Source organism: Labrus mixtus, chromosome 14 (genome assembly GCF_963584025.1).
Source record: "Labrus mixtus chromosome 14, fLabMix1.1, whole genome shotgun sequence".
Classification (NCBI taxonomy): Eukaryota; Metazoa; Chordata; class Actinopteri; order Labriformes; family Labridae; genus Labrus; species Labrus mixtus.
In genome coordinates this window covers 21,835,323-21,856,007 of record NC_083625.1, presented here as the reverse complement: position 1 = coordinate 21,856,007, position 20,685 = coordinate 21,835,323, and the positions used below count along the sequence as shown (strand labels likewise).

Genomic DNA, 20,685 nt, shown 5'->3' with positions numbered 1-20,685 from the left:
GTCGCTTAGAAAGAAACTGTGCACTGATAGCTGAGACGTGATGTTAGTCAAAGAGAGAACTCAGCAGTCAGTGTTTCCTAAACTCAGGTTTCACAGCTGTGGACTAGTGTGTGGGCGTACGAGGTCCGAGAGGTACTGAGGGGCGAGGGCATGGAGGGGTTTATAACTGAAGACAAGTATTTTGTATTTGATCTGGGATCTAATCTGGAGCCAGTGGAGGCGGATGTGGATTAGGGCTTGTGCTGACAGGGCTTGGGGCGGTTGAGGACTCCGTCTGCGTTGTTTTGGACACATTGGAGCCTGTCCAGGGCTTTGCTGGTTACCCCTGTTACGGGAGGTAATGAAGGCTTGGATGAGAGTTTCTGCTATGATCCATAGCACCATCTGACACCGGTATCCCTCCAGCAGGGCTTTCACAAAACCGTTTACCTTCACGCTGATGGTCTTTGTAGGTCAAACCGACAGTCACTCATCGTTAGAGATTTAGTTTGAATCCAAAGAAAATCCTCAAGAAAGAGTTTTGCACTATTTGTCACAAGAGCAAAACATGAAGTGTTCACACGCACAAAGGGCTCGGTTTGATTCCGCTTTATTCTCCATTTGTTTGGTTGCATGCTCTGGTGCATTAACAGTCAGTGAGAGGCGTCTGTGAGAGCAGAGCATGCTGGGAGTCTGTTCTGCAGTGAGCTGGTCTTTTCTGTGAAACTCCTGATCCTCTTAATGCTGTCAAAGGTTGATCAGGCTGAGCCGTAATGGAGCAGATTTAGCTTCACCAGGACTGAAAGTATTAGTAAAGATGAGCTCAGCAGGCTTCAGGAGGGAGACCACCGAGGGGGGGGGGGGGGTTGCACCAAAGCCCACATTCTGGCGCTCCCCCGCAGAGCGCAGCCGTTTAATCCAGACTAAAATAACCTTCCCCAACCTGATTCATCAGCTCCTCTGGCATCAGGCCAAACCAGGTCAAACCAGGGCAGCCACAGCCAGGTGTGATTACTGTCTCACTAAAGAGAGGTGTCCTTCATGTGTGAAACCTTCAAACTGTCACTCATGCTGTTTGATTTTGTAAACTTCAGCAGAAACTCTGTTCTGAAGCTGGAACTGTGAGTGTGATATCTGATCTTAATGCAGGTTATTTCTCAGTGTTAGTTAACGTTAGCTTTGTGATTTTAACTTCACAGGAATGTACTGAATGATACGAGTGTTGAGAATATTTTTATTTTTATACGTCGATGTGTGAGACAAAATCAGGAGGACGGAGGGGAACGTTTGAACATGTCTGTAGACTCAAGGGTTAATGCTAACTGCTAGTCGTACAGTCTGAGCTGATCTGCAGGTTAGCATCAAAGCTAATAGCTCTTATAGTGCAATAGAAAGATTTTTACAGTGAAAATGTGTCCTGTAAAAACAAGTTCATTCTAACTGATCATGTTTGTGTTGCCTTATCAATAAAGTTTTTGAACAAACTTTGTGTCTCCATTAAAACATTTTTTAGTTTGTTTGTATTAATACAATTTTTTAACCGAGTCTTTACGAGCAGATTGTTCCAATCAAGAAGTGCAGAAACGAGACGCTCCGTTTCCCAAACTTCACAGAGGTTGTGATTTCATCCTTTACCCAGATATTCCACCTGATACGTGTGCACTGTGTGTCAGTTCCGCTCTGTTACTGCTCCGTGCTCCATCGTCAGTCAGCACCCACAGACTGCGTTCTCAGAGCGCAACACGGAGCAGCACTGCCGGACAGATGGAGACGCGAGAACAAGGAGTTCCCTCTGTATTTATACATTCAGAGATAATACGATGTATGTGGTATAAAACTCTTATAAACACAAACACACATTCAGTCGTTGTTCTGAACCGTCCAAACGGAGTGTTTTATTCTGAAAATAAACCGGATGTTTTAATGTTGTTTGGGTGTCTGACTTCCTGTCCTGCTCGATCTGCTCTGTGGTAAATTGATGCTCCGTGCTCCGGCATCCTGCAGAAATAGAAGCCTTGTGTATCTGCTGCCAACGCCGGACTGGTGGAGCTGAGTATAAAGTATAATGGCCAGTAAGAAAAACCACAGTGTGGCGTTCATGCAAAACACTTCATCATCAAGAACAGGATTAAGACTGCTCTGGAGTCTGTGGTCGTAAGGTCTGTTTTAATGGTTTATTTTTCCCAGTGTTAGCTCAGAATTCTGAAATTATTTTCAGTGACCTTAACCCTGAGGGCGTTTTCACATTAGACACGAGTGTTTCATACCGTGCCCGAGCACGAGATGGTCTGCGTGCTATCACAGGATGTTCACAGTCGGATACAGCAGGGGACAGTATGGACACAGTGGGTTTTATAATGCGCCAAAATCAGAAAGAATCAGAAGTAACCATGGCAACCACTGGCGGGCTGAGTCCATCCTGCTAACTGTGGATGTTTTTGTTATTTCTGAGACGCCAACCCCGACCCTCTTCCTGCGTCCACATCTACCGTGCAGTTTAGAGGATGAAACGGGCCATGCTGCACAGATACGATGGTTTTTATACGACGTCAATTTAGAATAACCTCATATAGCGGCCCTCTTCCTTGTTTGAGCATGATTGCGTTTCCATCTCCCTGAGACCGCACTCGAGTACACATGAAACGTGCCCGAGACAACCTCTTCAAGCGGACTCGGGCACGGTACCCGAGTACGGAACGTTTGTGGTCACACTGATCAAATGAACCGGACTTTGGGGTCAAGCGTACTCAGATCCAGGTCAGGGTCCCTCATGTGAAACCACCCTAGCCCTCCTCTTCCGAATGAAACATATTCAAATGTATATTTCCTTTTTCTAATATTCAAGGGAAGGTTAAAGAGATAGAAAAACATTCTTGTGCTTCAAGTGGTTCTTTATAATAAAGTTCTGCTGTTGACCACCAGATATCAGGAGAGTAAAGAAAACAAGTTCATATTTATATTTATTGAATGAAAATATACAAAGAACATACTCTTGTTGTTTGTTGTCAGTTTTGGTCCTTCTTCAGTTTGTTAAGTTTATTTCTTTCACTTCACCCGAAGTGAACTCGTTTCCGTGAGTCCGTGAGAAGTATGATAAAGTTTCTCCTTCGCTCGACTCGGACAGCGTCTCTGATGTAACGTAATCACAAACGACCGTTTCCTCAGTTTGTACTCCACACTCTTCGTTTTGTATTTAGAGAAAATATTTTCATCTCAATTCAAAAGACCAATGTCGACCTGAAACCTTAAGGCCCCACGATTAGAAAATATGATATAATTGTAATGTTGTCGATGTGGTTTATAAAGGAGAGAAACTCAGATACACACACATGAATCAATGATACGACTCCTGCATCCAAGCCAAGGGAAAAGGTCACTTTAAAGGTCACATATTCTCCTCCTCTTCAACCAGTGTAAATAAGTCTCAGAGCTCCTCAAAACATGTCTGTGAAGTTTCTTGTTCTAAATCCACTCTGATCCTGTATTTGATCATGCCTATAAACCCCTCTATTTCAGCCCTGCTCAGAACAGGCTGTTTCTGTGTCTGTACCTTTAAATGTAAATGAGCTGTGTCTGACCACGCCCCCTCTCTGGAAGGGCTTGGGTGGCACGGGCTTTCTCGCTTCATGTCCTATTGTTTACGGTGAGAAGGCAGACTCAGAGGACAGAACAAACACCTAGCTGGGGGAGGGGTTACTGCCCTTTGTCATGTCATGAAGGGAAAATCTCCAAACGGTCTGTTTGAGCACACATTTTCTGAAAAGTGGAGCAGGCAAAAGACTGAGAGGATGAACTTTTCTCATCATTGGGGGGTTTGTAGACGGACTAGGGACACATATTAGAGTTAGAGAAACATGGAGAAGTGGACTACAAATCCCATGTGACGTCACTTAGACTCTAATCTTAATAAAAACAATAAATAAGGCCAAGGTTTGAATTAACTGAATTCTCCTTTAAACTCTCCAGAGTCTTCTTCATGTGTTTGTTCTAGTGTTGTTTCTAACGTTACGTTATTACAGCAGATTTTAAAGACTATTTTTTGACTCACTTTGACTTGAAGCAGTCTGAAGCACACAGGTGTGTTTGGAATGATGGACAGTTTGAGCTCACCTGCAGCGAGGATTTAAGGCATCAGTTCTCACAAAATGTCCATGACGCCTTCATGGCGTCACTAACTGTTATAGAATAATGTCCCAACGTCCTATTGGTGCGTTTATGTCACCTGTCTTTCAAATGTCCACAGGTCAGTATCTCTTGTCTTCAGGGGGCGTGGCCACGATCACCTCTTTGCTCCCAAAGTCCCAGAAGGCGGTCATGTGGAAGGCCATGTTGGAGAAGACGATCAGGTACTCACAGAGGGCGAAGAAGGTGTAGACTGCAGGAGGGAGAGGACAGACAGGAGGTGAACACCTGAGGGTGAACATCTGAGGGTGAACACCTGAGGATGAACACCTGAGGATGAACACCTGAGGGTGAACACCTGAGGATGAACACCTGAGGGTGAACACCTGAGGACCAGCAGCACACTCACGCTCACACTCACAGAGGGTGGAGTCACTCGACAAACAAGCCCTTAAAATCTTTGATAAGGAGTCACGAGTATATCACCACTGTCAAACACTTTTAAGGCACTATATCTTAAACGTTTTATTAAGTATTCATCTCTCCGGTTTTTGAAATGATTCACGACACTGCCCCTCAAACCCCTGAAAGGATTTGTTGACCTCTGCTCTGAGCAGATGAGCAGGGCCTCGAGGTCGACCTCTAGGGGGCATTGTTGCACAACATGCTTTTTCTCTCCGGGCCATAAAGCTCTGCACAGATCTGCTCAAACTTTGAAACATTTTCCCCTGAAGAGAAAAATGGATCCTGAAAAAACAATCATGTGTGCATTATTCTTAATTTATACTTTTTTACATGACATGGCGACCTCCGTAAGCATTGACTCAGAGAGAGAGAGAGAGAGAGAGGAGGGGGGGGGGGGGACAACTCTCTAAGATGTTTAGAATTTAGACTGCAGTACCCGTTTAAAACACTAGGCGTCAAAATTACCTACTGTACCTGGTCCCTCACAAATGAAACAATAAAACTAAACTACGTACGCATTCAGCCATAAGTCATCATCATCATCATTTATTTTATTTAAATCCTCTGAAAACACATTCAGGGAAAACCCTGATTTGCAATGGTGCCAAGGTGAAAGATACTGATAAAACAAGTCACTCATTAAACTCAAACACTTGGACTGTGAGTAGTCGCACACTTAAAGGGATACTTCACCCATTTACATTAAGTATTGTATCAGTAGTAAACTGGTAGTATTTTTGAATGGTCATGCATCCAGCCCTCATTTCCCCCTGAGACTGGAAAGTTCTGTATTTCTAAGTCTGAAAAGGAGCTTCCAGTGACGCAAATATTGTCATATTGCGTCACTGGAAGCTGATGCGGTTAGCGGTGTGAAACTACAACGCTAGTAGTATTTCTGATTCTGAACTAGAGGACGTTAGTTGGAGTGGCCTGCGGTGCTGTGCATTCTGGGATTTGGTGTCTTTCATCAACATGAGCCAAAAAGACACTTTCTGCCTTTTCTCGGTCAAGAAAGCACCAACTTCAAAATTTATTTCACATTTCTACTTCATATATGACCCAATGTCAATACAGATTCATGTTTCAACGGGTGAAGTATCCCTTTAAGGTAGTTGTATACGGCCTGAGCCCTCCAGTGTGCCCTCCAGTGTGCCCTCTAGTGGTACCCTCCAGTAACTTTCATGATGCAGCCGCTTGTGAACACAAACCCACGGTTTAGCAGCAAGTACACCTCCGGCTAAACACTCACCTCCTGCCTCACAGAACTTGTTGTGTCGTCTGAAGAAGTAAGCAGCCGCCGCACAACAGCAGATGTTGAAGATGAAGAGACGCAGCTTCCAGCTATATGATGTCACTTCCTGAGGAGGACACACAGAGTTTAATATCAAACATTTACAGAAAAACAACCTCAGCGGAGAAAGTCAAACATCATGGAGCCCAAATATCCAACCAAACCCCAACAACAAAGAGAGGCCGCAGGGTCGTCATGGCAACATATGTTTTAACTTCAATATGATTGTGTTTCAAATCAAACTATATCGACACCTGTTTGATACCACGGCAACAACAACGAAAGTCCTCGACAACCAACACTGGGGTATTTCTTGTTTATAAAGAAACTTTCAGGTGACGTCCTGCACGCTTTGGAAACGTGAAGAAGATCTGCCGTTACTTATTGATCCCATCGATCATTAAAATAACTAAGATTGTTTCGTTCAAAAACACGTGGCAAGTATTTAAAATGTTGTCAGACTTAAAAGCTAGAAAAACAGAATGATTGACAGTTTCTTTAAATAAATTATTCTGAGAAAGAAAAATTATTCAAAGACCGCTGGAACGGGTGTGTGTGTGTGTGTGTGTGTGTGTGTGTGTGTGTGTGTGTGTGTGTGTGTGTGTGTGTGTGTGTGTGCGTGCTGATACACGCGCACACACACAGCTGTTTGTTTACCTCTGGGTTCACGTAGTGTGTCTTGATCACATACCACAGTCTGCAGGTAATGAACATGTGCAGCAGCGAGCTGCCAATGAACACGTAGAGAGCGTTTTCATGAACACCTGTAGACACACACACAGCTCGTTAACCAACCAGACACATTTGACTCTTTCATTATTTACCTTTGTGTTAATTCACTTCCTGTCAGGAGGACGAGGATCAGCTCGTCTTTGTGCGCTCGTACTCACTGTAAGTTTCCGTGGACGACACGTATGTGAGCAGCAGAAGGCCGGTGTTTTCTGCCAGGCTGCAGAGGAGCACCAGCCCGCTCAGCAGCAGCTCCGGCAGCCTCTCGAAGCGGCGGCGGTAAAAGCAGAAGTAGGCGATGGCCACCAGGTAGCGTGGAGCCGAGTGCAGGCCGATGCAGCAGCGCCATATGTAGCGCTCTGGCACCAGGTTGACGGCGGCGCTGATGGATGGGAGGTAGTTTGATACCTGAGGGCAGAGGAATTATTACTCAGGTGTTCATGTTTTATAAACGCCCCATCTCTCAACCCTTCAGCTGTCGTCTGATGAGGATATTAAGTCCTCTGGGAGAGATCGCCAACAAATAGATTTTGGTTTGACTTCCCGTGTTGACTTACTCGACAGTGTGTGAACGTCGAGTCCTCAAAGTGGTACTCGAGTGAGATGAAGAGGCAGGCGATTAGGCCGGTCAGAGGGAGCAGGACCGTCCCCACGGCGAAGCTCGTGAACTGGAGCCGGATCAGGGGCCGGTCCCGGTCCACGCTGCCGTATGGCCCCTGGAGCATCCTGAACATGACACAACAGAGAGGACGATTACTTCCTGCTGCCACGTCTGTGTGAAGTCTGTTTCATGTTCTCACAATCTCTCCAACACAACGGACTCAGGTTGTCAAACTTAACTTTGATCCTGACGGATACCTCGTTTAAAACTTTACAAACTGTTCTTTTAATGGTCGCTGGTATCCAAAGAGTCAAAGCTTAAAACACAACTACAGATCTTCGGACAACACGAAGAGAGAGCACACCGTCTAAGATGTAGTACAGTATGTCGGCAGAGTGTGCGCAGGCGTTTATCTGCAAATCTTTGTAATTAAAAATAAGAAACGCTGCTTTGTTTAATCACCAGGCGGCGGGCGCTGTCCACTGTCTGCAGCGCTGCTCGCACTCTGTTCCATGGCGAGAATGTTTATGTCACTGGCCCTGTTCAAACCGCTGTTTCAAGACGCAAGATTTTCGCCCCTGTGAAGTTTCTCCTTCAATCTGAATGTCGTGGAGGCATAACGGGGGACGAAGAGATCCCCCTTCTGTACCATCTACATAACTGGTAACTGGAATCATCATTTGTTGTTCATCATTTCCACCTGATATGTATCACAATCACAGTTGATGGAAACTTTTTAACGGATATATTTATCGTATGTGTTCACCTTAGACAGTGTGCGGGAGTTTGGTTAATTTATTGTGATTAAAAAAAAAGAAAATATCAAATACTGAGTGTCTAGGACTACGGAACAGGATTAGGGTCAGACATTAGAAATAAAAAATGATTTATTTCTAATTGTTTCTCAACATTTGGATTTTTTTCTGGCCCTAATCTTCCTCCATACTTGGGCTACTGTTACCATGACAACCATATAACCCAGAGCCCACTACTACCTGTACAACGTACCTCTTTACAGGTAACATGTTTGCCGAACAGTAGAGCAAATGAAAAGGCTCCAGATGTATCTAGAAGACATGATTTATCTCTGAGAAAATAATAAAGTAATTTCACATTTACAACATCCATAAGTTTCTTGTCTGTCATGATACTGGAGAGTTTATGGACCTGTCGTCACTTTGGAAACTATCCTATCTACCTGATTATGAGGTGAAGACTCACCTTTACAGCTCTCCCAACTGACTGGACCTCGTCCTCGGCGTCACGGCCATGTAACCCCCTTCAGTGAGCGGAGCTGAGGCTGTTAGCTCACAGGCTAAAGCTGTTAGCCCAGGTTAGCTTCTATAACATGACAGTTAGCCGATGGACCTCAGTCCGCGCTGGTGTTAAATCGTCTTTTAAACCTTCAACACAGTTTATACATTTGATGTTTGGCGTCTTTAAAGTTTCTCTGTTCCGTTTAATGTCACTGACAATACTTTATTTATTTTTTTCCCGGTAGGTTTGTTTGTTTTCTAAACCGGCGTTAGGCTAGCTCCTAAAGGCTGTGGACTAGCTCTGGTAATGCTGCATTCATGTACACTCGGACGGTCCCATTCCCAGAGCTGGAAAGTCGTTTCTTATCCTTTCATCAACTTGATATCACTCGACATAAGAGAAAATATGAATGCTAGTAATAAAATGGGTTATATTTTATGTGTGCTGTACCTAAGTTAGGTCGACAACTAATGCCTATGTCGTAGTTACTATATTACACATTACAAATGGGCCAAATCGTTTATTGATACTGTTTGTTTTGTCCTGCGAGCCAACGTGTATTTTGGCACGCCAATTTTTTTTGCGTAAAGTAAACTAAAGTCTGTCAACAAGTGGTTAATAATGAAACCCACAGACTTTTCGAGCTCTTCTTCCGATTTAAGGAGCCTTGTCGTTAAATAATTCTAGTGAGAGATCCATAATTCTGATCATTTTGACAACACGTGAATGCAGGGTAAAGTTTAGAGTTTCCGGCCGTTGAGCCCTTCAAAATAAGATCTTCTGTGTTCATCCAAACTGAAATCATTTGAACCTTGAGAGAGAACAAGTTGTGGAAAGTATAAATAAGTAAATGATGAATAAATACTCTCTTCTTCTGTGTCTTTAATGAATGAATTTAATTACTGGTACCAGACTTCACACAGCAATGACCCATTAACAACAGATACACATTTCCAACAGCAGTAATAAGACACTCCAGGTCTACCTAATATAATATAAAAGACAAATACATGAGGAAATTAAATGAATGAAAAAAAAAAAAATCAAACAAATCACACATGAGATTTAATCAACAAAGTCGAAAATGGTCACATCTGTAGCAGTGCAGGATTTAAGGGTTAAATAAAAACGGGGGGAATAATTGTTATTATCATGTTGACAAACGTAATACAAAGTGTGTCTGAATCTGAAAAATCTAACCAACAAATGAACAGTGAGACTGAAAAAGAACCTTAACCCTTTAGATCATTTCTCATGGAGGATGTAGCGTAATTAAATTATTAAGATGTTATCTTTATTTAACCTCGGATTAAAAGAAGGGGCACCACTTCCTGTTAAAGGAAGAAAATAACTTTAATGGTATAAGTTAATTAATGACTCAGTCAGTTTCATATCTTGAAAGAAGTAAGTTCTGGAAATGTTAAACAAGAAAACACACAGACAAAATCCTGAATTTTATGTGTAAAATTTAATATAAAAGGGGTAAACAATAAGATATAGATGAAACAGATAAAGAATATGATTATTATGATCAGGATAATGCAATTATAACGTATGGTGAAATTATATATTTAGTAATGAGATAAGACGCGGTATTGTTTGAATGACTTAATCAGAAAATGGTCAAAAAGAAAAGGTTGATAAAGGAATTTTGGGATTCTATTTGGATTTAAAGGAGGGCTCTGAATAGACACGACTCACTACTTAATCTCCCAACACCCCTTGCCACCAGCAGTCTTACTGTGAAATGTGTTCAATTGAACTCCGCCGGCTGGTCCCGCGTTTCAGCAACCGAGTTTACTCAATAAGATTAAGAATAAGAATCTAAACATATATACGTCACCATACATTCATTTCGATATTATTTCTATCAGATCCACGTTGATGTAGGTTCACGTCATATATTTAGACAAACATTTCTATCAGATTCATGTTGAGATGAAAATCACACCATCTGGGAACATCCTCAGTTAATCCCAGCCTGTAGGTGAACAAAAACATGTTATACAGTCAACATTCTTAATAAGACATATTAATAAAGTAGGAAAAGAAGTTGGTGTCTTTAAATAACACCATCTATAACTAATATCAAAGAGTATGCTTTATAACACGTCTAAATGTATAATTATGAAGGTTACGTATTCATGGATATTCTAACACTAGATGGCAATAGCGCTCCACGTCAAATTCCTATTAAACATAATATAACTCTTATTCCTGTTCTGAAGATCAGATTTTGAGTTTAAAAAGATGATTATAATACATTCAATGTGACAATTACAAATATCTAGATGAAGAAAGACATAAATGTTCATTTGATGCAGAATTGAAAGCTGTGGTTCAGTTCTTCAGCAGTCCTTCAACAGATGATCAATTTTACGACTTTGCAGAGACTGGTTTCGGTCACAGTTCATGTCTTTGGGGTCAATTCGTAGATAGCAGAGTGTTCTGTTTCCGCTCGATTGTTTATTCAAGGTGTTGTAAAAGTTCATAACATCCTGTCTGAGAGGGAGACTTAAATCATTGATCAGTTCCTTTGTTCCTTGGTAAAAGTAATGTTAATCCACAGTCCTGAGTCCTGCAGGAAGAGAGGTTGTAAACGTGTCTGCTGATAACGGCTACAAGGACATTCGTCTGTTTGCTTGAATCTCTTCATGACAGTTTCAAATACGACAGAGTCTGAGACTGTTACAGGATATAAAGTGAAATAAATTATAATCTGAAGGATTCTTAAAATCTGTGATTGGGTTAAAAGATCTTAAATTCTTGAGGGATGATTAAATCTAAAATAGATCATTATTAAACATCTGCTACATGCTTTAAATGCTCCAGAGAGGCGCTTTATCGAATATAGTTTAATTCAAACACAAAAAAGTTTGTGAGTTCTGATAACACGTGTGAATATGTCCAGTCAGGTTTGCGGAGGCTAGAAGCTGTTTGTCGTCTTTTAACTGAATAAGTCGGCCGTAACGACTCGCACACACGTCAGGAGTGATGAGAGAGTGTTCGTCTCAGTCTTCATCAACGTCACGGTCAATGTTTCTGTCACTGTCTCCATCATCAATGTGAAGACCATCATCTTTCTTCAGTGCTGAAGGATAGTTGGGCCAGAACACGCTCACAAACTCTTCTGCTTTCTCGATGCGATCAAACTCTTCTGCGATCACAGGTTTTCCTCTGTCACAGAACGTCAGCCTCTTTCTCAGTTGATCCACATCAAATTTCAGCACCTGAAACAGGAGGACAGAGCAGAGTGTTTAAAACAGGGGCAGGACTAGAGTGACACACCAAGCTAGTTCTGTTGAGGTTTTAATGGTTTGGCTTGGTGAAGTAAGAGCTGAGTTACTCCTCTTTTGTTCTGACACAAATCTTGACAACGGCGTAAGTCCTGCCCATGATGCTCATTGGTTGGTTGTGGTTTGACAGGAACCAGTCCCAAAATGGTCTGAGGACTGTGTCTGTCTCTGTGAGTGACGGTAAACCTCTCAGTCATCTCAAGTTTGGCGAGCAGTTAGCCACAAACAACTTCCAGCTAAGACTTTGTGACACCGCATCCAAGGATTAGAGTCTAAAGTGAGAATGTTTGACGGAGAACAGATTGTTCGCTGCTCTCTCATGAAGATATCTGTTTGAAGAGAGAAACCAATCGTTTTCAGAGTATCGCCGATGGGCATCAGGATGTCATTGCGGTGGATTATGTTCCAGAAACTCAATACTGTTGTGTTTTGACCTTCAGGGCCACCGTTAGGAGTAGAACTTTAAACATAACTTCATCATCAGGGTAGTGAAGGTACCTGGTCATCCACATGCAGAGCGACGGCAACATGATCCCAAACATAGAACTGTGGCCACCCTGAGCAGCGCTCCGCTCCCATCTGATTTTCATCTTCTCTACAAACCAACTGATAACTGAAAAAAACACAGTTTTAATGAATTAACCTCAGTACTTAAAGATACAATATGTAGGTTCCGCCGCCATGGGGCTCTTGATCAACACTACAATAACAAAAGATGAAGTCGAGGGAATCATGGTAGTTCACTCTGCTACTCCACATATCATGGCTATAGCCTATATATATCATCAATATAAAAGTGAGTCCTTAGCATAGAAATGGTGAAAATGCCTTTTTCAGACTGATTTTTCTCTTCAGAGAAGCATCGTAACTAAGATGGTCACTCGACTGCAAAGTAACTGAGCATGAACGTGAATCACTGCTTGATGATGTTTGTTGTAATCCATATAGCGCCCTCTGCTGGTGACAGAGAGCTGCTAGTGTAATACAGTGAAACTCAAATGAAATGCCATTTGACTGGTAAATAAATCGAGTAATTTTGGCACATCTTCATTTAAAAAAACAAACGGGGGGAGAATTAAACATTCAGGGACACCACAACTCAACTAAGCTGTTCATGTTTTTTCGACTCTTTGTTCCTTTCTTATTCTTAAGCATGTTTAAATGAACCATTTCCCATTGACATCCTGACAGTTCAAAGGTCAGTCCCTCAGACTGCTGCTTACCTGTGCGTCTCACACATGGCCTCAGACCTCCACAGGAAGAGGCCATCTTTGTAAGCGCAGACAGAGTCTGGGTCGTCTGTCAGTAACGGATGGTTATCGTACAGCTGCTGATGGGCTGGGCTGTGAACCACCACAGCGTACATCACTTCCTGTTTGTACAGGTCGGTCCTCAGCACTCGCATGATGGGCTCTGCTCCACCACAAAACTAGAGACGGGAAAACAGATTTAACTGGACGTCTAAATCCTCTGTACACAGAAAAAAACTCATGAGAGAGAAAGAGATTCACTTCTTTCTAAATCCTTCAACTATGAACAATCTGTTTCTTGTTCCTCCTCACCCGAGGCCATAAGAAATGACTTCAGTATTTAGTTTTTGTGGTTGGGAACACTGAGGACATTTAGTACCCTGACCCAGGGATTAAAGCAAAAAAATATTTTGAACTGAAATTCCTCAACATGTAAAACAAGTAGCATATAAACTATTATAATTGGTGTTTTCTTTCCAATAAAACTGACATTTATCTTTTTTTAAGCTCAAGCTTGAGGCTGACAGATATGAACTAGCTTCTTTTTGACAAATGTGACCTACAGTCAAGTGCATTTACATGCCTTTATAAATTAACAGTCACAGCAGGTGAAAGTATTACAGGATATAATAGTAAATGAAGGTAGGGGGGCCTCAGGGGACTCCCCCCCCCCCTCCCCCAGAAGAAAAATTTAGCAAATTTAACATCCAAATTAAGCTTTTTGGACCATTTTGAGATTGGATTATAAGAAACGGGGACCTTGTTTTGATACTAATTAGGACAGTGGAATAAGCCAACTCTGTTCTTCTTAACCTTTGAAGTGTCCACATCACCTTTAGCATCCTAAAGTAGTAACAACAAAGCAAAAATAGTTGCTTTGGAAAAATTTACCTTTTAAAGAATATTAATTATATAATTATTTGTTTGAATGCATTAATGTTTCCCTCATTTTGCTGCCACTGCTACATCTGGAGCTAATCCTTCTTGAGTAATAGAAATTGTTTTAATGTATTTATTTAAATACATGTACCTGGATACCTTGTGAATTCCCAGGGCATATAATAAAGATATTTTGACAAATAGTGTATTCATCCTATTTTGCATTTTAAATCTGAATCTGAGAAGTAGGCTAGCTAGCAAACAAACTAAATATTTTCTATAGATTCAGTGGAGTAAGAAGTATTTTTTGAGTTCGAGAAGGCTTTTAAAAATTACTTTCACCCACTCAGTCGTTAAAAGTAAAAAAGTAAACTAGTGCTAGCTTGTTAAGCTAATATGACATGTAAGAATTGTGTCATCAAACGGTCCAGTTTAAAGGTGATTCATGTCACGTGTCTCTGTGTGGGTACTGTGCTGTATCACCTGTTGTCTTGACGTGCGTTCCTAACGGAGTGTGTCTGGTAGTGGAGCACTCAGCGACTGTCTGCCCGGCCTTCAGGTAAAGACACTTGGCTGACGGTAAACTCCGTCATGTAGCCTAACTGATTATCATTCTCCGGTATTTAACTTTGGTCGAGTAAATAAAGTTGCACACCGAAGCCAAAAAAAAGTCCGGACAAGATGGGCGGTGCGCACTGCTGAGCCTACTAGGCTATACGCCGAGCGGACTTCACGTTGCAGTTTAAACTCCCGACTGTACATTTGAAATGCCACACAAACGCAAACTACACTTGTGTTAGAGGATTCAGATAACTGCCTGCCATTAAAAACAGCAGTTTGCACGTGAAGGTAACCTCCATTCTGCTCGACTTTTTTTGTCTGATTGACGCTGAATAAAAAATATTACAATTGTGAAATTGACGGAAATCCGTCGTAGCGTCGGAGAACTTAAATCCCTGCTGACCCCTTCTTTCTTTAAACCCTGTTCAGACTGGTCCTGATGGAGGTCAGGGTGGGGGTTACCTGGTTGCTGTAGGCCCTCAGCACCTCCTCCAGGCCGAAGGTGAAGCGATATGAGCCGAGTCTGGAGCTGCTCAAGAAGGCAGGGGAGGAAGCAAACATCTGCAGGAAGCTCTGCTGCATCTGGACCTGCCTCTCGGTCCGGTCCGGGTAGGTGGTCTCCAGGAGCCTCCTCTCAGCTGACATTACCTCCTTTGGACCCACAGCCAGACTCCACCACAGCAGGGAGCTGGCAGAGGGGTTCATAAAGCCCTGCATCTCCCAGATGCCCTGTAATCCAGCTCGGTTTGTGTCGTGTTTCAGGTGAGACACATGAAACTCAGGCTGGGGGTAAAGAGGGATGTTTTCTTTCTTCAGGTACCGGTTATCCAAATCCTGAGCTACTTCTTTCAGGTCATTCAGCTTCAGGTGGCAACCTGCTACTGAGTGGTATTTATAGTTTCTCTCATTCGTTTTTGGCTCCATGCTTGGACAGAGGACGATTTAAAACAAAAATGATAAGTAACTCTCCTGTGAGAGTCCTGAGCTCTGAGCTGACAGCTGCACATGAAAGACAAACCTCGTTCTCTTTAGAAATGATGTCACTAAAAGTAAACAGACTGGTCAAGAGCGGTTGTGGAAGAGTTGTATTTTTACGTCAAGAGTAAACGCCCCACATCAGCTGATCACCAGAGCAGGGAGACAAAGGGAGAGGAAGTGAGGGCGGTGCTAAGATGAAGGAATGTGAGAGAATATAACCAGTCTTCCTGCTAGAACTTATGCTGAGCTCCATTTGTGGATCTCTTTGTGGAACAATAATAGCTCCACGTCATAAACTTTAATGATAAAAATGTTCTCATCCCAAATACTGATCGACCAAAACTCAATGAAATCAGCACATGGACGTTCTTTCCTCCCTCATCATGGTTTCAGGTAATCCATCAATCAGACTGGAATTGACTGCTTATTTTCTAAAAATGTAATCATCATTTGAGCTATGGACGGACAAAAACAAATTAAACCACAGACCATGAAATGAAATAAGATTTAATACACAGACGCTAAATAAACAGATGAAGCCGTTCATGGATAATCAACCTTGTTTTAATAGCAGCATTCAGGAAACATGATGAAGCGTGATGAAACAGACAGAAAGATGCAGACAAAGATCGAACTTTATCTCTGCTTATATTCAAACTCACACCAAGAAGTCTTCATTTCAAGTTCAAACTAAAAGGGAAGTACTACAAAAAAACTAAAGGGGGCGCTGTAACAATATATATATTTTTTTGCAGTTAGCAGGGACTGTTAACTGATCAGATATGTTTCTATTGGCTCCAAACAGTTTGTTGTCATTCAGTTTGCAGTTCTATAACAGACCAGCAGAGCCCGCTCTTTTGCTGTGTTTTCCATGTTCCGGGGTTTGAGGCTGTGAACCCTGGAACTTGTATAGCTGAAGTGCACCATTTCTGAGACGGGTATGGCTGCAGCATGCTAACTACATCGTGTACATATCCTGGAGTTCATACTGTTTATTTGTAAACATGTTTTGTTTATGCACAGCAATGTGCACTTAGCTAAGCATTGTCAGATGTGGGTCTAGCTGGAAGTAAAATGTTTGACCTCATGATTCTTGTTGTGTAGCATAAATACATTGTGGAACTAAATAAAGCTGAGGAATGTAAATTTTTTGTGTTACTTTTAGAATTAAGGAGTCACAGCGTCTCTTTCTACGGCTATGCTGATGATACTCAGCTCTATGTGGCCGTCCATGTCTTTTGATGACACTGGGATTGACTCACTTTTATCTTTATTTAAGATATTATAGCCGGGATATTTAGCAACTTTTTACAGCTTAATCAAAGGCTCAGAGAGAGAAACTGGCCTCTACACTAAATGCACTTGGACTTGTGGGCAGCTGTGGCTCAGTGTTAGAGTCGGTCGTCTCACAACCGAAGGTCAGGGGTTCGATTCCCCAAAGCAAACCAAACATTCTAAAGCAAACACTATGGAATGAGGTGTAGATATGTGTGTGTGTGAATATGTACAGGCTTTCCATTTATTTAAATGCAGGTATTGATTAAATATTAATAATATTGGTTTATAACTTATTAAATTCAAGTCTGATTTTGTGATATTTGGTTATTGTTCCCTGATTTAAGGGGGGTGTCCCGTTTTATTAGATCAGATGAATAACTTTGTTAATTTATATGAATAATTAATTCATCCTAATTATTTATATTAATTTAATAAACAAGTTTGACAACATAAAACCCCAACATAGTAGGTGCCCCGTGTGAGGTCTGCAAAACCCCAACACCCTTTTCGCAGCAGCCTCTACCATCAGTGTGTGAATTTGAAGGTGTGACCTGCTGTGTAAAAGCGCTTTGAGTCGTCAGAAGACTAGAAAAGAAAAATATACATATATATAGTTTAATGAATTACTTATAGTTTGCCGAGTGTATAAAGTCATCAGTTCACACAAGCTACAATTATTTAAGCCTTAAGTGTTGTTTCTTCAGAATTCAGATGTGCAGGGTCGGTTTAGGCTCTGGTTGCAGGGCTCGTTGTGATCAATTTTCAAGGGGCCCTCAATTCCTGAGCGTCTCTGTCTTCTTCACCGTCACGTCAATGTTTCAGTCACCGTTTCCGTCACCGTTTCCATCATCAATTCGAACACAATCCTCACCTCTTCAGTGCTGAAGGATAGTTGGACCAGAACACCCTCACAAACTCTTCTGCTTCCTCGATGCGATCAAAAAAGCTCAGACGATTGATCACAGTGTTTGCTCTGTCACAGAACGTCAGACTCTCTCTCAGTCGGTCCACATCAAATTTCAGCACCTGAAACAGGAGGACAGAGCAGAGTGTTTAAAACAGGGGCAGGACTAGAGTGACACACCAAGCTAGTTCTGTTGAGGTTTTAATGGTTCGGCTTGGTGAAGTAAGAGCTGTTGTTACTCCTCTTTTGTTCTGACACAAATCTTGACGAAGAGATAAGTCCTGCCCATGATGCTCATTGGTTGGTTGTGGTTTAACAGGAACAAGTCGCAAAATGGTCTGAGGACTGTGTCTGTCTCTGGGAGTGACGTGAACCTCTCAGTCATTTCCTGTTTCGCTAGCAGTTAGCCACAACTTCAAGCTAAGACTTCCTTTTTCTGTGCGTTGCTTTGAGTTCAGTCAAATTGTCAACATGAGAAGTGACCGTGTGTTCAGATTTAAAGTGATTATGTTCCAGAAACTCAATACTGTTGTGTTTTGACCTTCAGGGCCACCGTAAGGAGTAGAACTTTAAACATAACTTCATCATCAGAGTAGTGAAGGTACCTGGTCATCCACATGCAGAGCGACGGCAAAATTATCCCAAACATAGAACTCTGGCCACCCTGAGCAGCACTCCGCTCCCATCTGCTTTTCATCGTCTCTACAAACCAACTGATATCTGAAAAAAACACAGAAATAAAAAATGAATGAACTAAAACCTTAGTTAGTACTTAAAGATTCATGTAGATTCTGTTGCCATGGGGCTCTCGATCAATACCACAATAACAAAAGATTAAGAATCATGGTAGTTCACTCTGCTACTCCCCCTATCATGGCTACATATATATCATGGATATATATAAGTGAGTCCTTAGCAAAGAAATGGGGAAAAGCCCTTTGCAGACTGATTTTTCTCTTCAGAGAAACACCGTAACTAAGATGGTCACTCGACTGGAAAGTAACTGAGCATGAACGTTAATCATCGCTTGATGATGTTTGTTGTAATCCGTGTAGCGCCCTCTGCTGGTGACAGAGAGCTGCTAGTGTAATACAGTGAAACTGTATACCGATACGAATAGTCACTGGATACGCTAATATCAGCCATTATTTTCGGCTGGCTGATTAATTGGTCTGTCACTACTGTTCTCCCCCACTGGCTCAGCTGATCCCGTCTGTTACTACCTCTGAAGATGATACAAATGGGGATCACTTGGTCCCCCCATTATGCCTGCACAACATTCAGAGTGAAGGAAAAAAGGTCACTGGGGGCGTAAATATTACGGCTTGAAACTGCGGTCTGAACAGGACTACTGACTTGTCTTTGATTATCGTGGCCTGCAGGCAACATCTTCATTTAGAAAAAACAAACGGGGGGAGAATGAAGCCTTCAGAGACACCACAACTCAACTAAGCTGTTCATGTTTTTTCTATTCTTTGTTCCTTTCTGACTTTTATGCATGTTTAAATTAACATCATTTCCCATAAGCCCACAGAACATCACAGGATAGACATCATAGGTTGGTTCTCTGTTACATGTAACAAACAGTTCAAAGGTCAGTCCCTCAGACTGCTGCTTACCTATGTGTCTCACACATTGCCTCAGACTTCCACACGAAGTAGCCATCTTTGTAAGCGCAGACAGAGTCTGGGTCGTCTGTCAATAACGGATGGTTATCGTACAGCTGCTGATGGGCTGGTCCGTGGACCACTACAGCGTACATCACTTCCTGTTTGTACAGGTCGGTCCTCAGCGCTCGCATGACGGGCTCTGCTCCACCACAAAACTAGAGACAGGAAAACAGATTTAACTGGACGTCTAAATCCTCTGTACACAGAAAAAAAGTCATGGGAGAGAGAGAGGGAGAGAGAGTGACTATTGGAAAAGTTCTAAATACAAGGACATGGTTTATTGAAATATCAAACTGGCCTTAACCTTAACCTTTTTTCGTTGTTCTATGAAGTAGAAAGACGACTTTGGCTTCATTCAGATTATAAATGTGTATAATATTGAATGGAATGGTTCCATATTTGAATGAAGTGTCCATGAGTCAGACTCAGACAGTTGAAGACAGAGACTCACTACTTTTTAAATCCTTTAACTATGAAAAATGTTTTTGAAAAATGTTTTTTTCTTGTTTCTCTTGAACGTGAGGCCATGAATGAGGCAATGACTTCAGTATTTTGTCTTTGTGGTCGGGAACATTGATAATATTTTAATACCCTGACCCTTTTCTTTAAACCCTGTTCAGACTAGTCCTGATGGGGGTGAGGGTGGGGGTTACCTGGTTGCTGTAGGCCCTCAGCACCTCCTCCAGGCCGAAGGTGAAGCGATATGAGCCGAGTCTGGAGCTGCTCAAGAAGGCAGGGGAGGAAGCAAACATCTGCAGGAAGCTCTGCTGCATCTGGACCTGCCTCTCGGTCCGGTCCGGGTAGGTGGTCTCCAGGAGCCTCCTCTCAGCTGACATTACCTCCTTTGGACCCACAGCCAGACTCCACCACAGCAGGGAGCTGCTGGAGGGGTTCATAAAGCCCTGCATCTCCCAGATGCCCTGTAATCCAGCTCGGTTTGTGTCGTGTTTCAGGTGAGACACATGAAACTCAGGCTGGGGGTAAAGAGGGATGTCTTCTTTCTTCAGGTACCGGTTATCCAAATCCTGAGCTACTTCTTTCAGGTCATTCAGCTTCAGGTGGCAACCTGCTACTGAGTGGTAGTCATAGTTTCTCTCATTCGTTTTTCGGTCCATGCTTGGACAGAGGACGATTTAAAACAAAAATGATAAGTAACTCGCCTGTGAGAGTCCTGAGCTCTGAGCTGACAGCTGCACATGAAACACAAACCTCGTTCTCTTTAGAAATTATGTCACTAAAAGTAAACAGACAGGTCAAGTGCGGTTGTGGAAGAGTTGTATTTTTCCGTTAAGAGTAAACACCCCACATCAGCTGATCACCAGAGCAAAGGGGAGAGGAAGTGAGGGATGCAAGCTTGAAATACCGACAATATGCCACACCAATATGCCACACCAATATGCCACACCAATATGCCACACCAATATG

General features: G+C 42.3%; 3 protein-coding genes across 4 annotated transcripts; all 3 read right to left on the bottom strand.

The window, feature by feature from the left end:
- Positions 1-2,926: 2,926 nt before the first annotated feature.
- Positions 2,927-8,728, bottom strand: pgap2 (post-GPI attachment to proteins 2). 2 transcript variants are annotated; one of them, XM_061055821.1, is made up of 6 exons: positions 8,409-8,728; positions 7,144-7,312; positions 6,748-6,994; positions 6,515-6,621; positions 5,816-5,924; positions 2,927-4,354 (listed from the first exon to the last, which is right to left on the bottom strand). In XM_061055821.1, the coding sequence occupies exons 2-6, from the start codon at positions 7,309-7,311 to the stop codon at positions 4,224-4,226; spliced, it is 762 nt and encodes a 253-aa protein (XP_060911804.1). In that variant the 5' UTR covers position 7,312; positions 8,409-8,728; the 3' UTR covers positions 2,927-4,223. The 2 variants fall into 2 exon arrangements, with proteins under 2 accessions (XP_060911804.1, XP_060911805.1); XM_061055822.1 differs by lacking the exon at positions 8,409-8,728 and adding an exon at positions 7,650-7,859.
- Positions 8,729-9,306: 578 nt separating this feature from the next.
- On the bottom strand, positions 9,307-15,431 carry LOC132988423 (uncharacterized). Its single transcript, XM_061055818.1, has 5 exons — positions 14,893-15,431; positions 12,964-13,169; positions 12,239-12,353; positions 11,061-11,674; positions 9,307-9,695 (listed from the first exon to the last, which is right to left on the bottom strand). Exons 1-4 carry the CDS (start codon positions 15,352-15,354, stop codon positions 11,456-11,458), a joined length of 1,002 nt encoding a protein of 333 aa, XP_060911801.1. The 5' UTR covers positions 15,355-15,431; the 3' UTR covers positions 9,307-9,695; positions 11,061-11,455.
- Positions 15,432-15,956: 525 nt separating this feature from the next.
- Positions 15,957-20,410, bottom strand: LOC132988424 (uncharacterized). Its single transcript, XM_061055819.1, has 4 exons — positions 19,914-20,410; positions 19,210-19,415; positions 18,196-18,310; positions 15,957-17,712 (listed from the first exon to the last, which is right to left on the bottom strand). The coding sequence occupies exons 1-4, from the start codon at positions 20,373-20,375 to the stop codon at positions 17,554-17,556; spliced, it is 942 nt and encodes a 313-aa protein (XP_060911802.1). The 5' UTR covers positions 20,376-20,410; the 3' UTR covers positions 15,957-17,553.
- Positions 20,411-20,685: the final 275 nt, after the last annotated feature.

What these genes read in the sequence shown, in the direction of transcription:
- pgap2 (XM_061055821.1), bottom strand. Translation starts at nt 7,311, where the DNA reads ATGCTCCAGGGGCCATACGGCAGCGTGGACCGGGACCGGCCCCTGATC. An exon ending in CGACGTTCACACACTGTCGA is followed by an intron (nt 6,995 to 7,143) that starts GTAAGTCAACAC and finishes CTCTGCCCTCAG; the next exon opens with GTATCAAACTACCTCCCATC. An exon ending in GTCGTCCACGGAAACTTACA is followed by an intron (nt 6,622 to 6,747) that starts GTGAGTACGAGC and finishes GTGTGTCTACAG; the next exon opens with GTGTTCATGAAAACGCTCTC.
- LOC132988423 (XM_061055818.1), bottom strand. Translation starts at nt 15,354, where the DNA reads ATGGAGCCAAAAACGAATGAGAGAAACTATAAATACCACTCAGTAGCA. An exon ending in TGAGGGCCTACAGCAACCAG is followed by an intron (nt 13,170 to 14,892) that starts GTAACCCCCACC and finishes TCCCGTCTCTAG; the next exon opens with TTTTGTGGTGGAGCAGAGCC. An exon ending in GCCATGTGTGAGACGCACAG is followed by an intron (nt 12,354 to 12,963) that starts GTAAGCAGCAGT and finishes TGTTTTTTTCAG; the next exon opens with TTATCAGTTGGTTTGTAGAG.
- LOC132988424 (XM_061055819.1), bottom strand. Translation starts at nt 20,375, where the DNA reads ATGGACCGAAAAACGAATGAGAGAAACTATGACTACCACTCAGTAGCA. An exon ending in TGAGGGCCTACAGCAACCAG is followed by an intron (nt 19,416 to 19,913) that starts GTAACCCCCACC and finishes TCCTGTCTCTAG; the next exon opens with TTTTGTGGTGGAGCAGAGCC. An exon ending in GCAATGTGTGAGACACATAG is followed by an intron (nt 18,311 to 19,209) that starts GTAAGCAGCAGT and finishes TGTTTTTTTCAG; the next exon opens with ATATCAGTTGGTTTGTAGAG.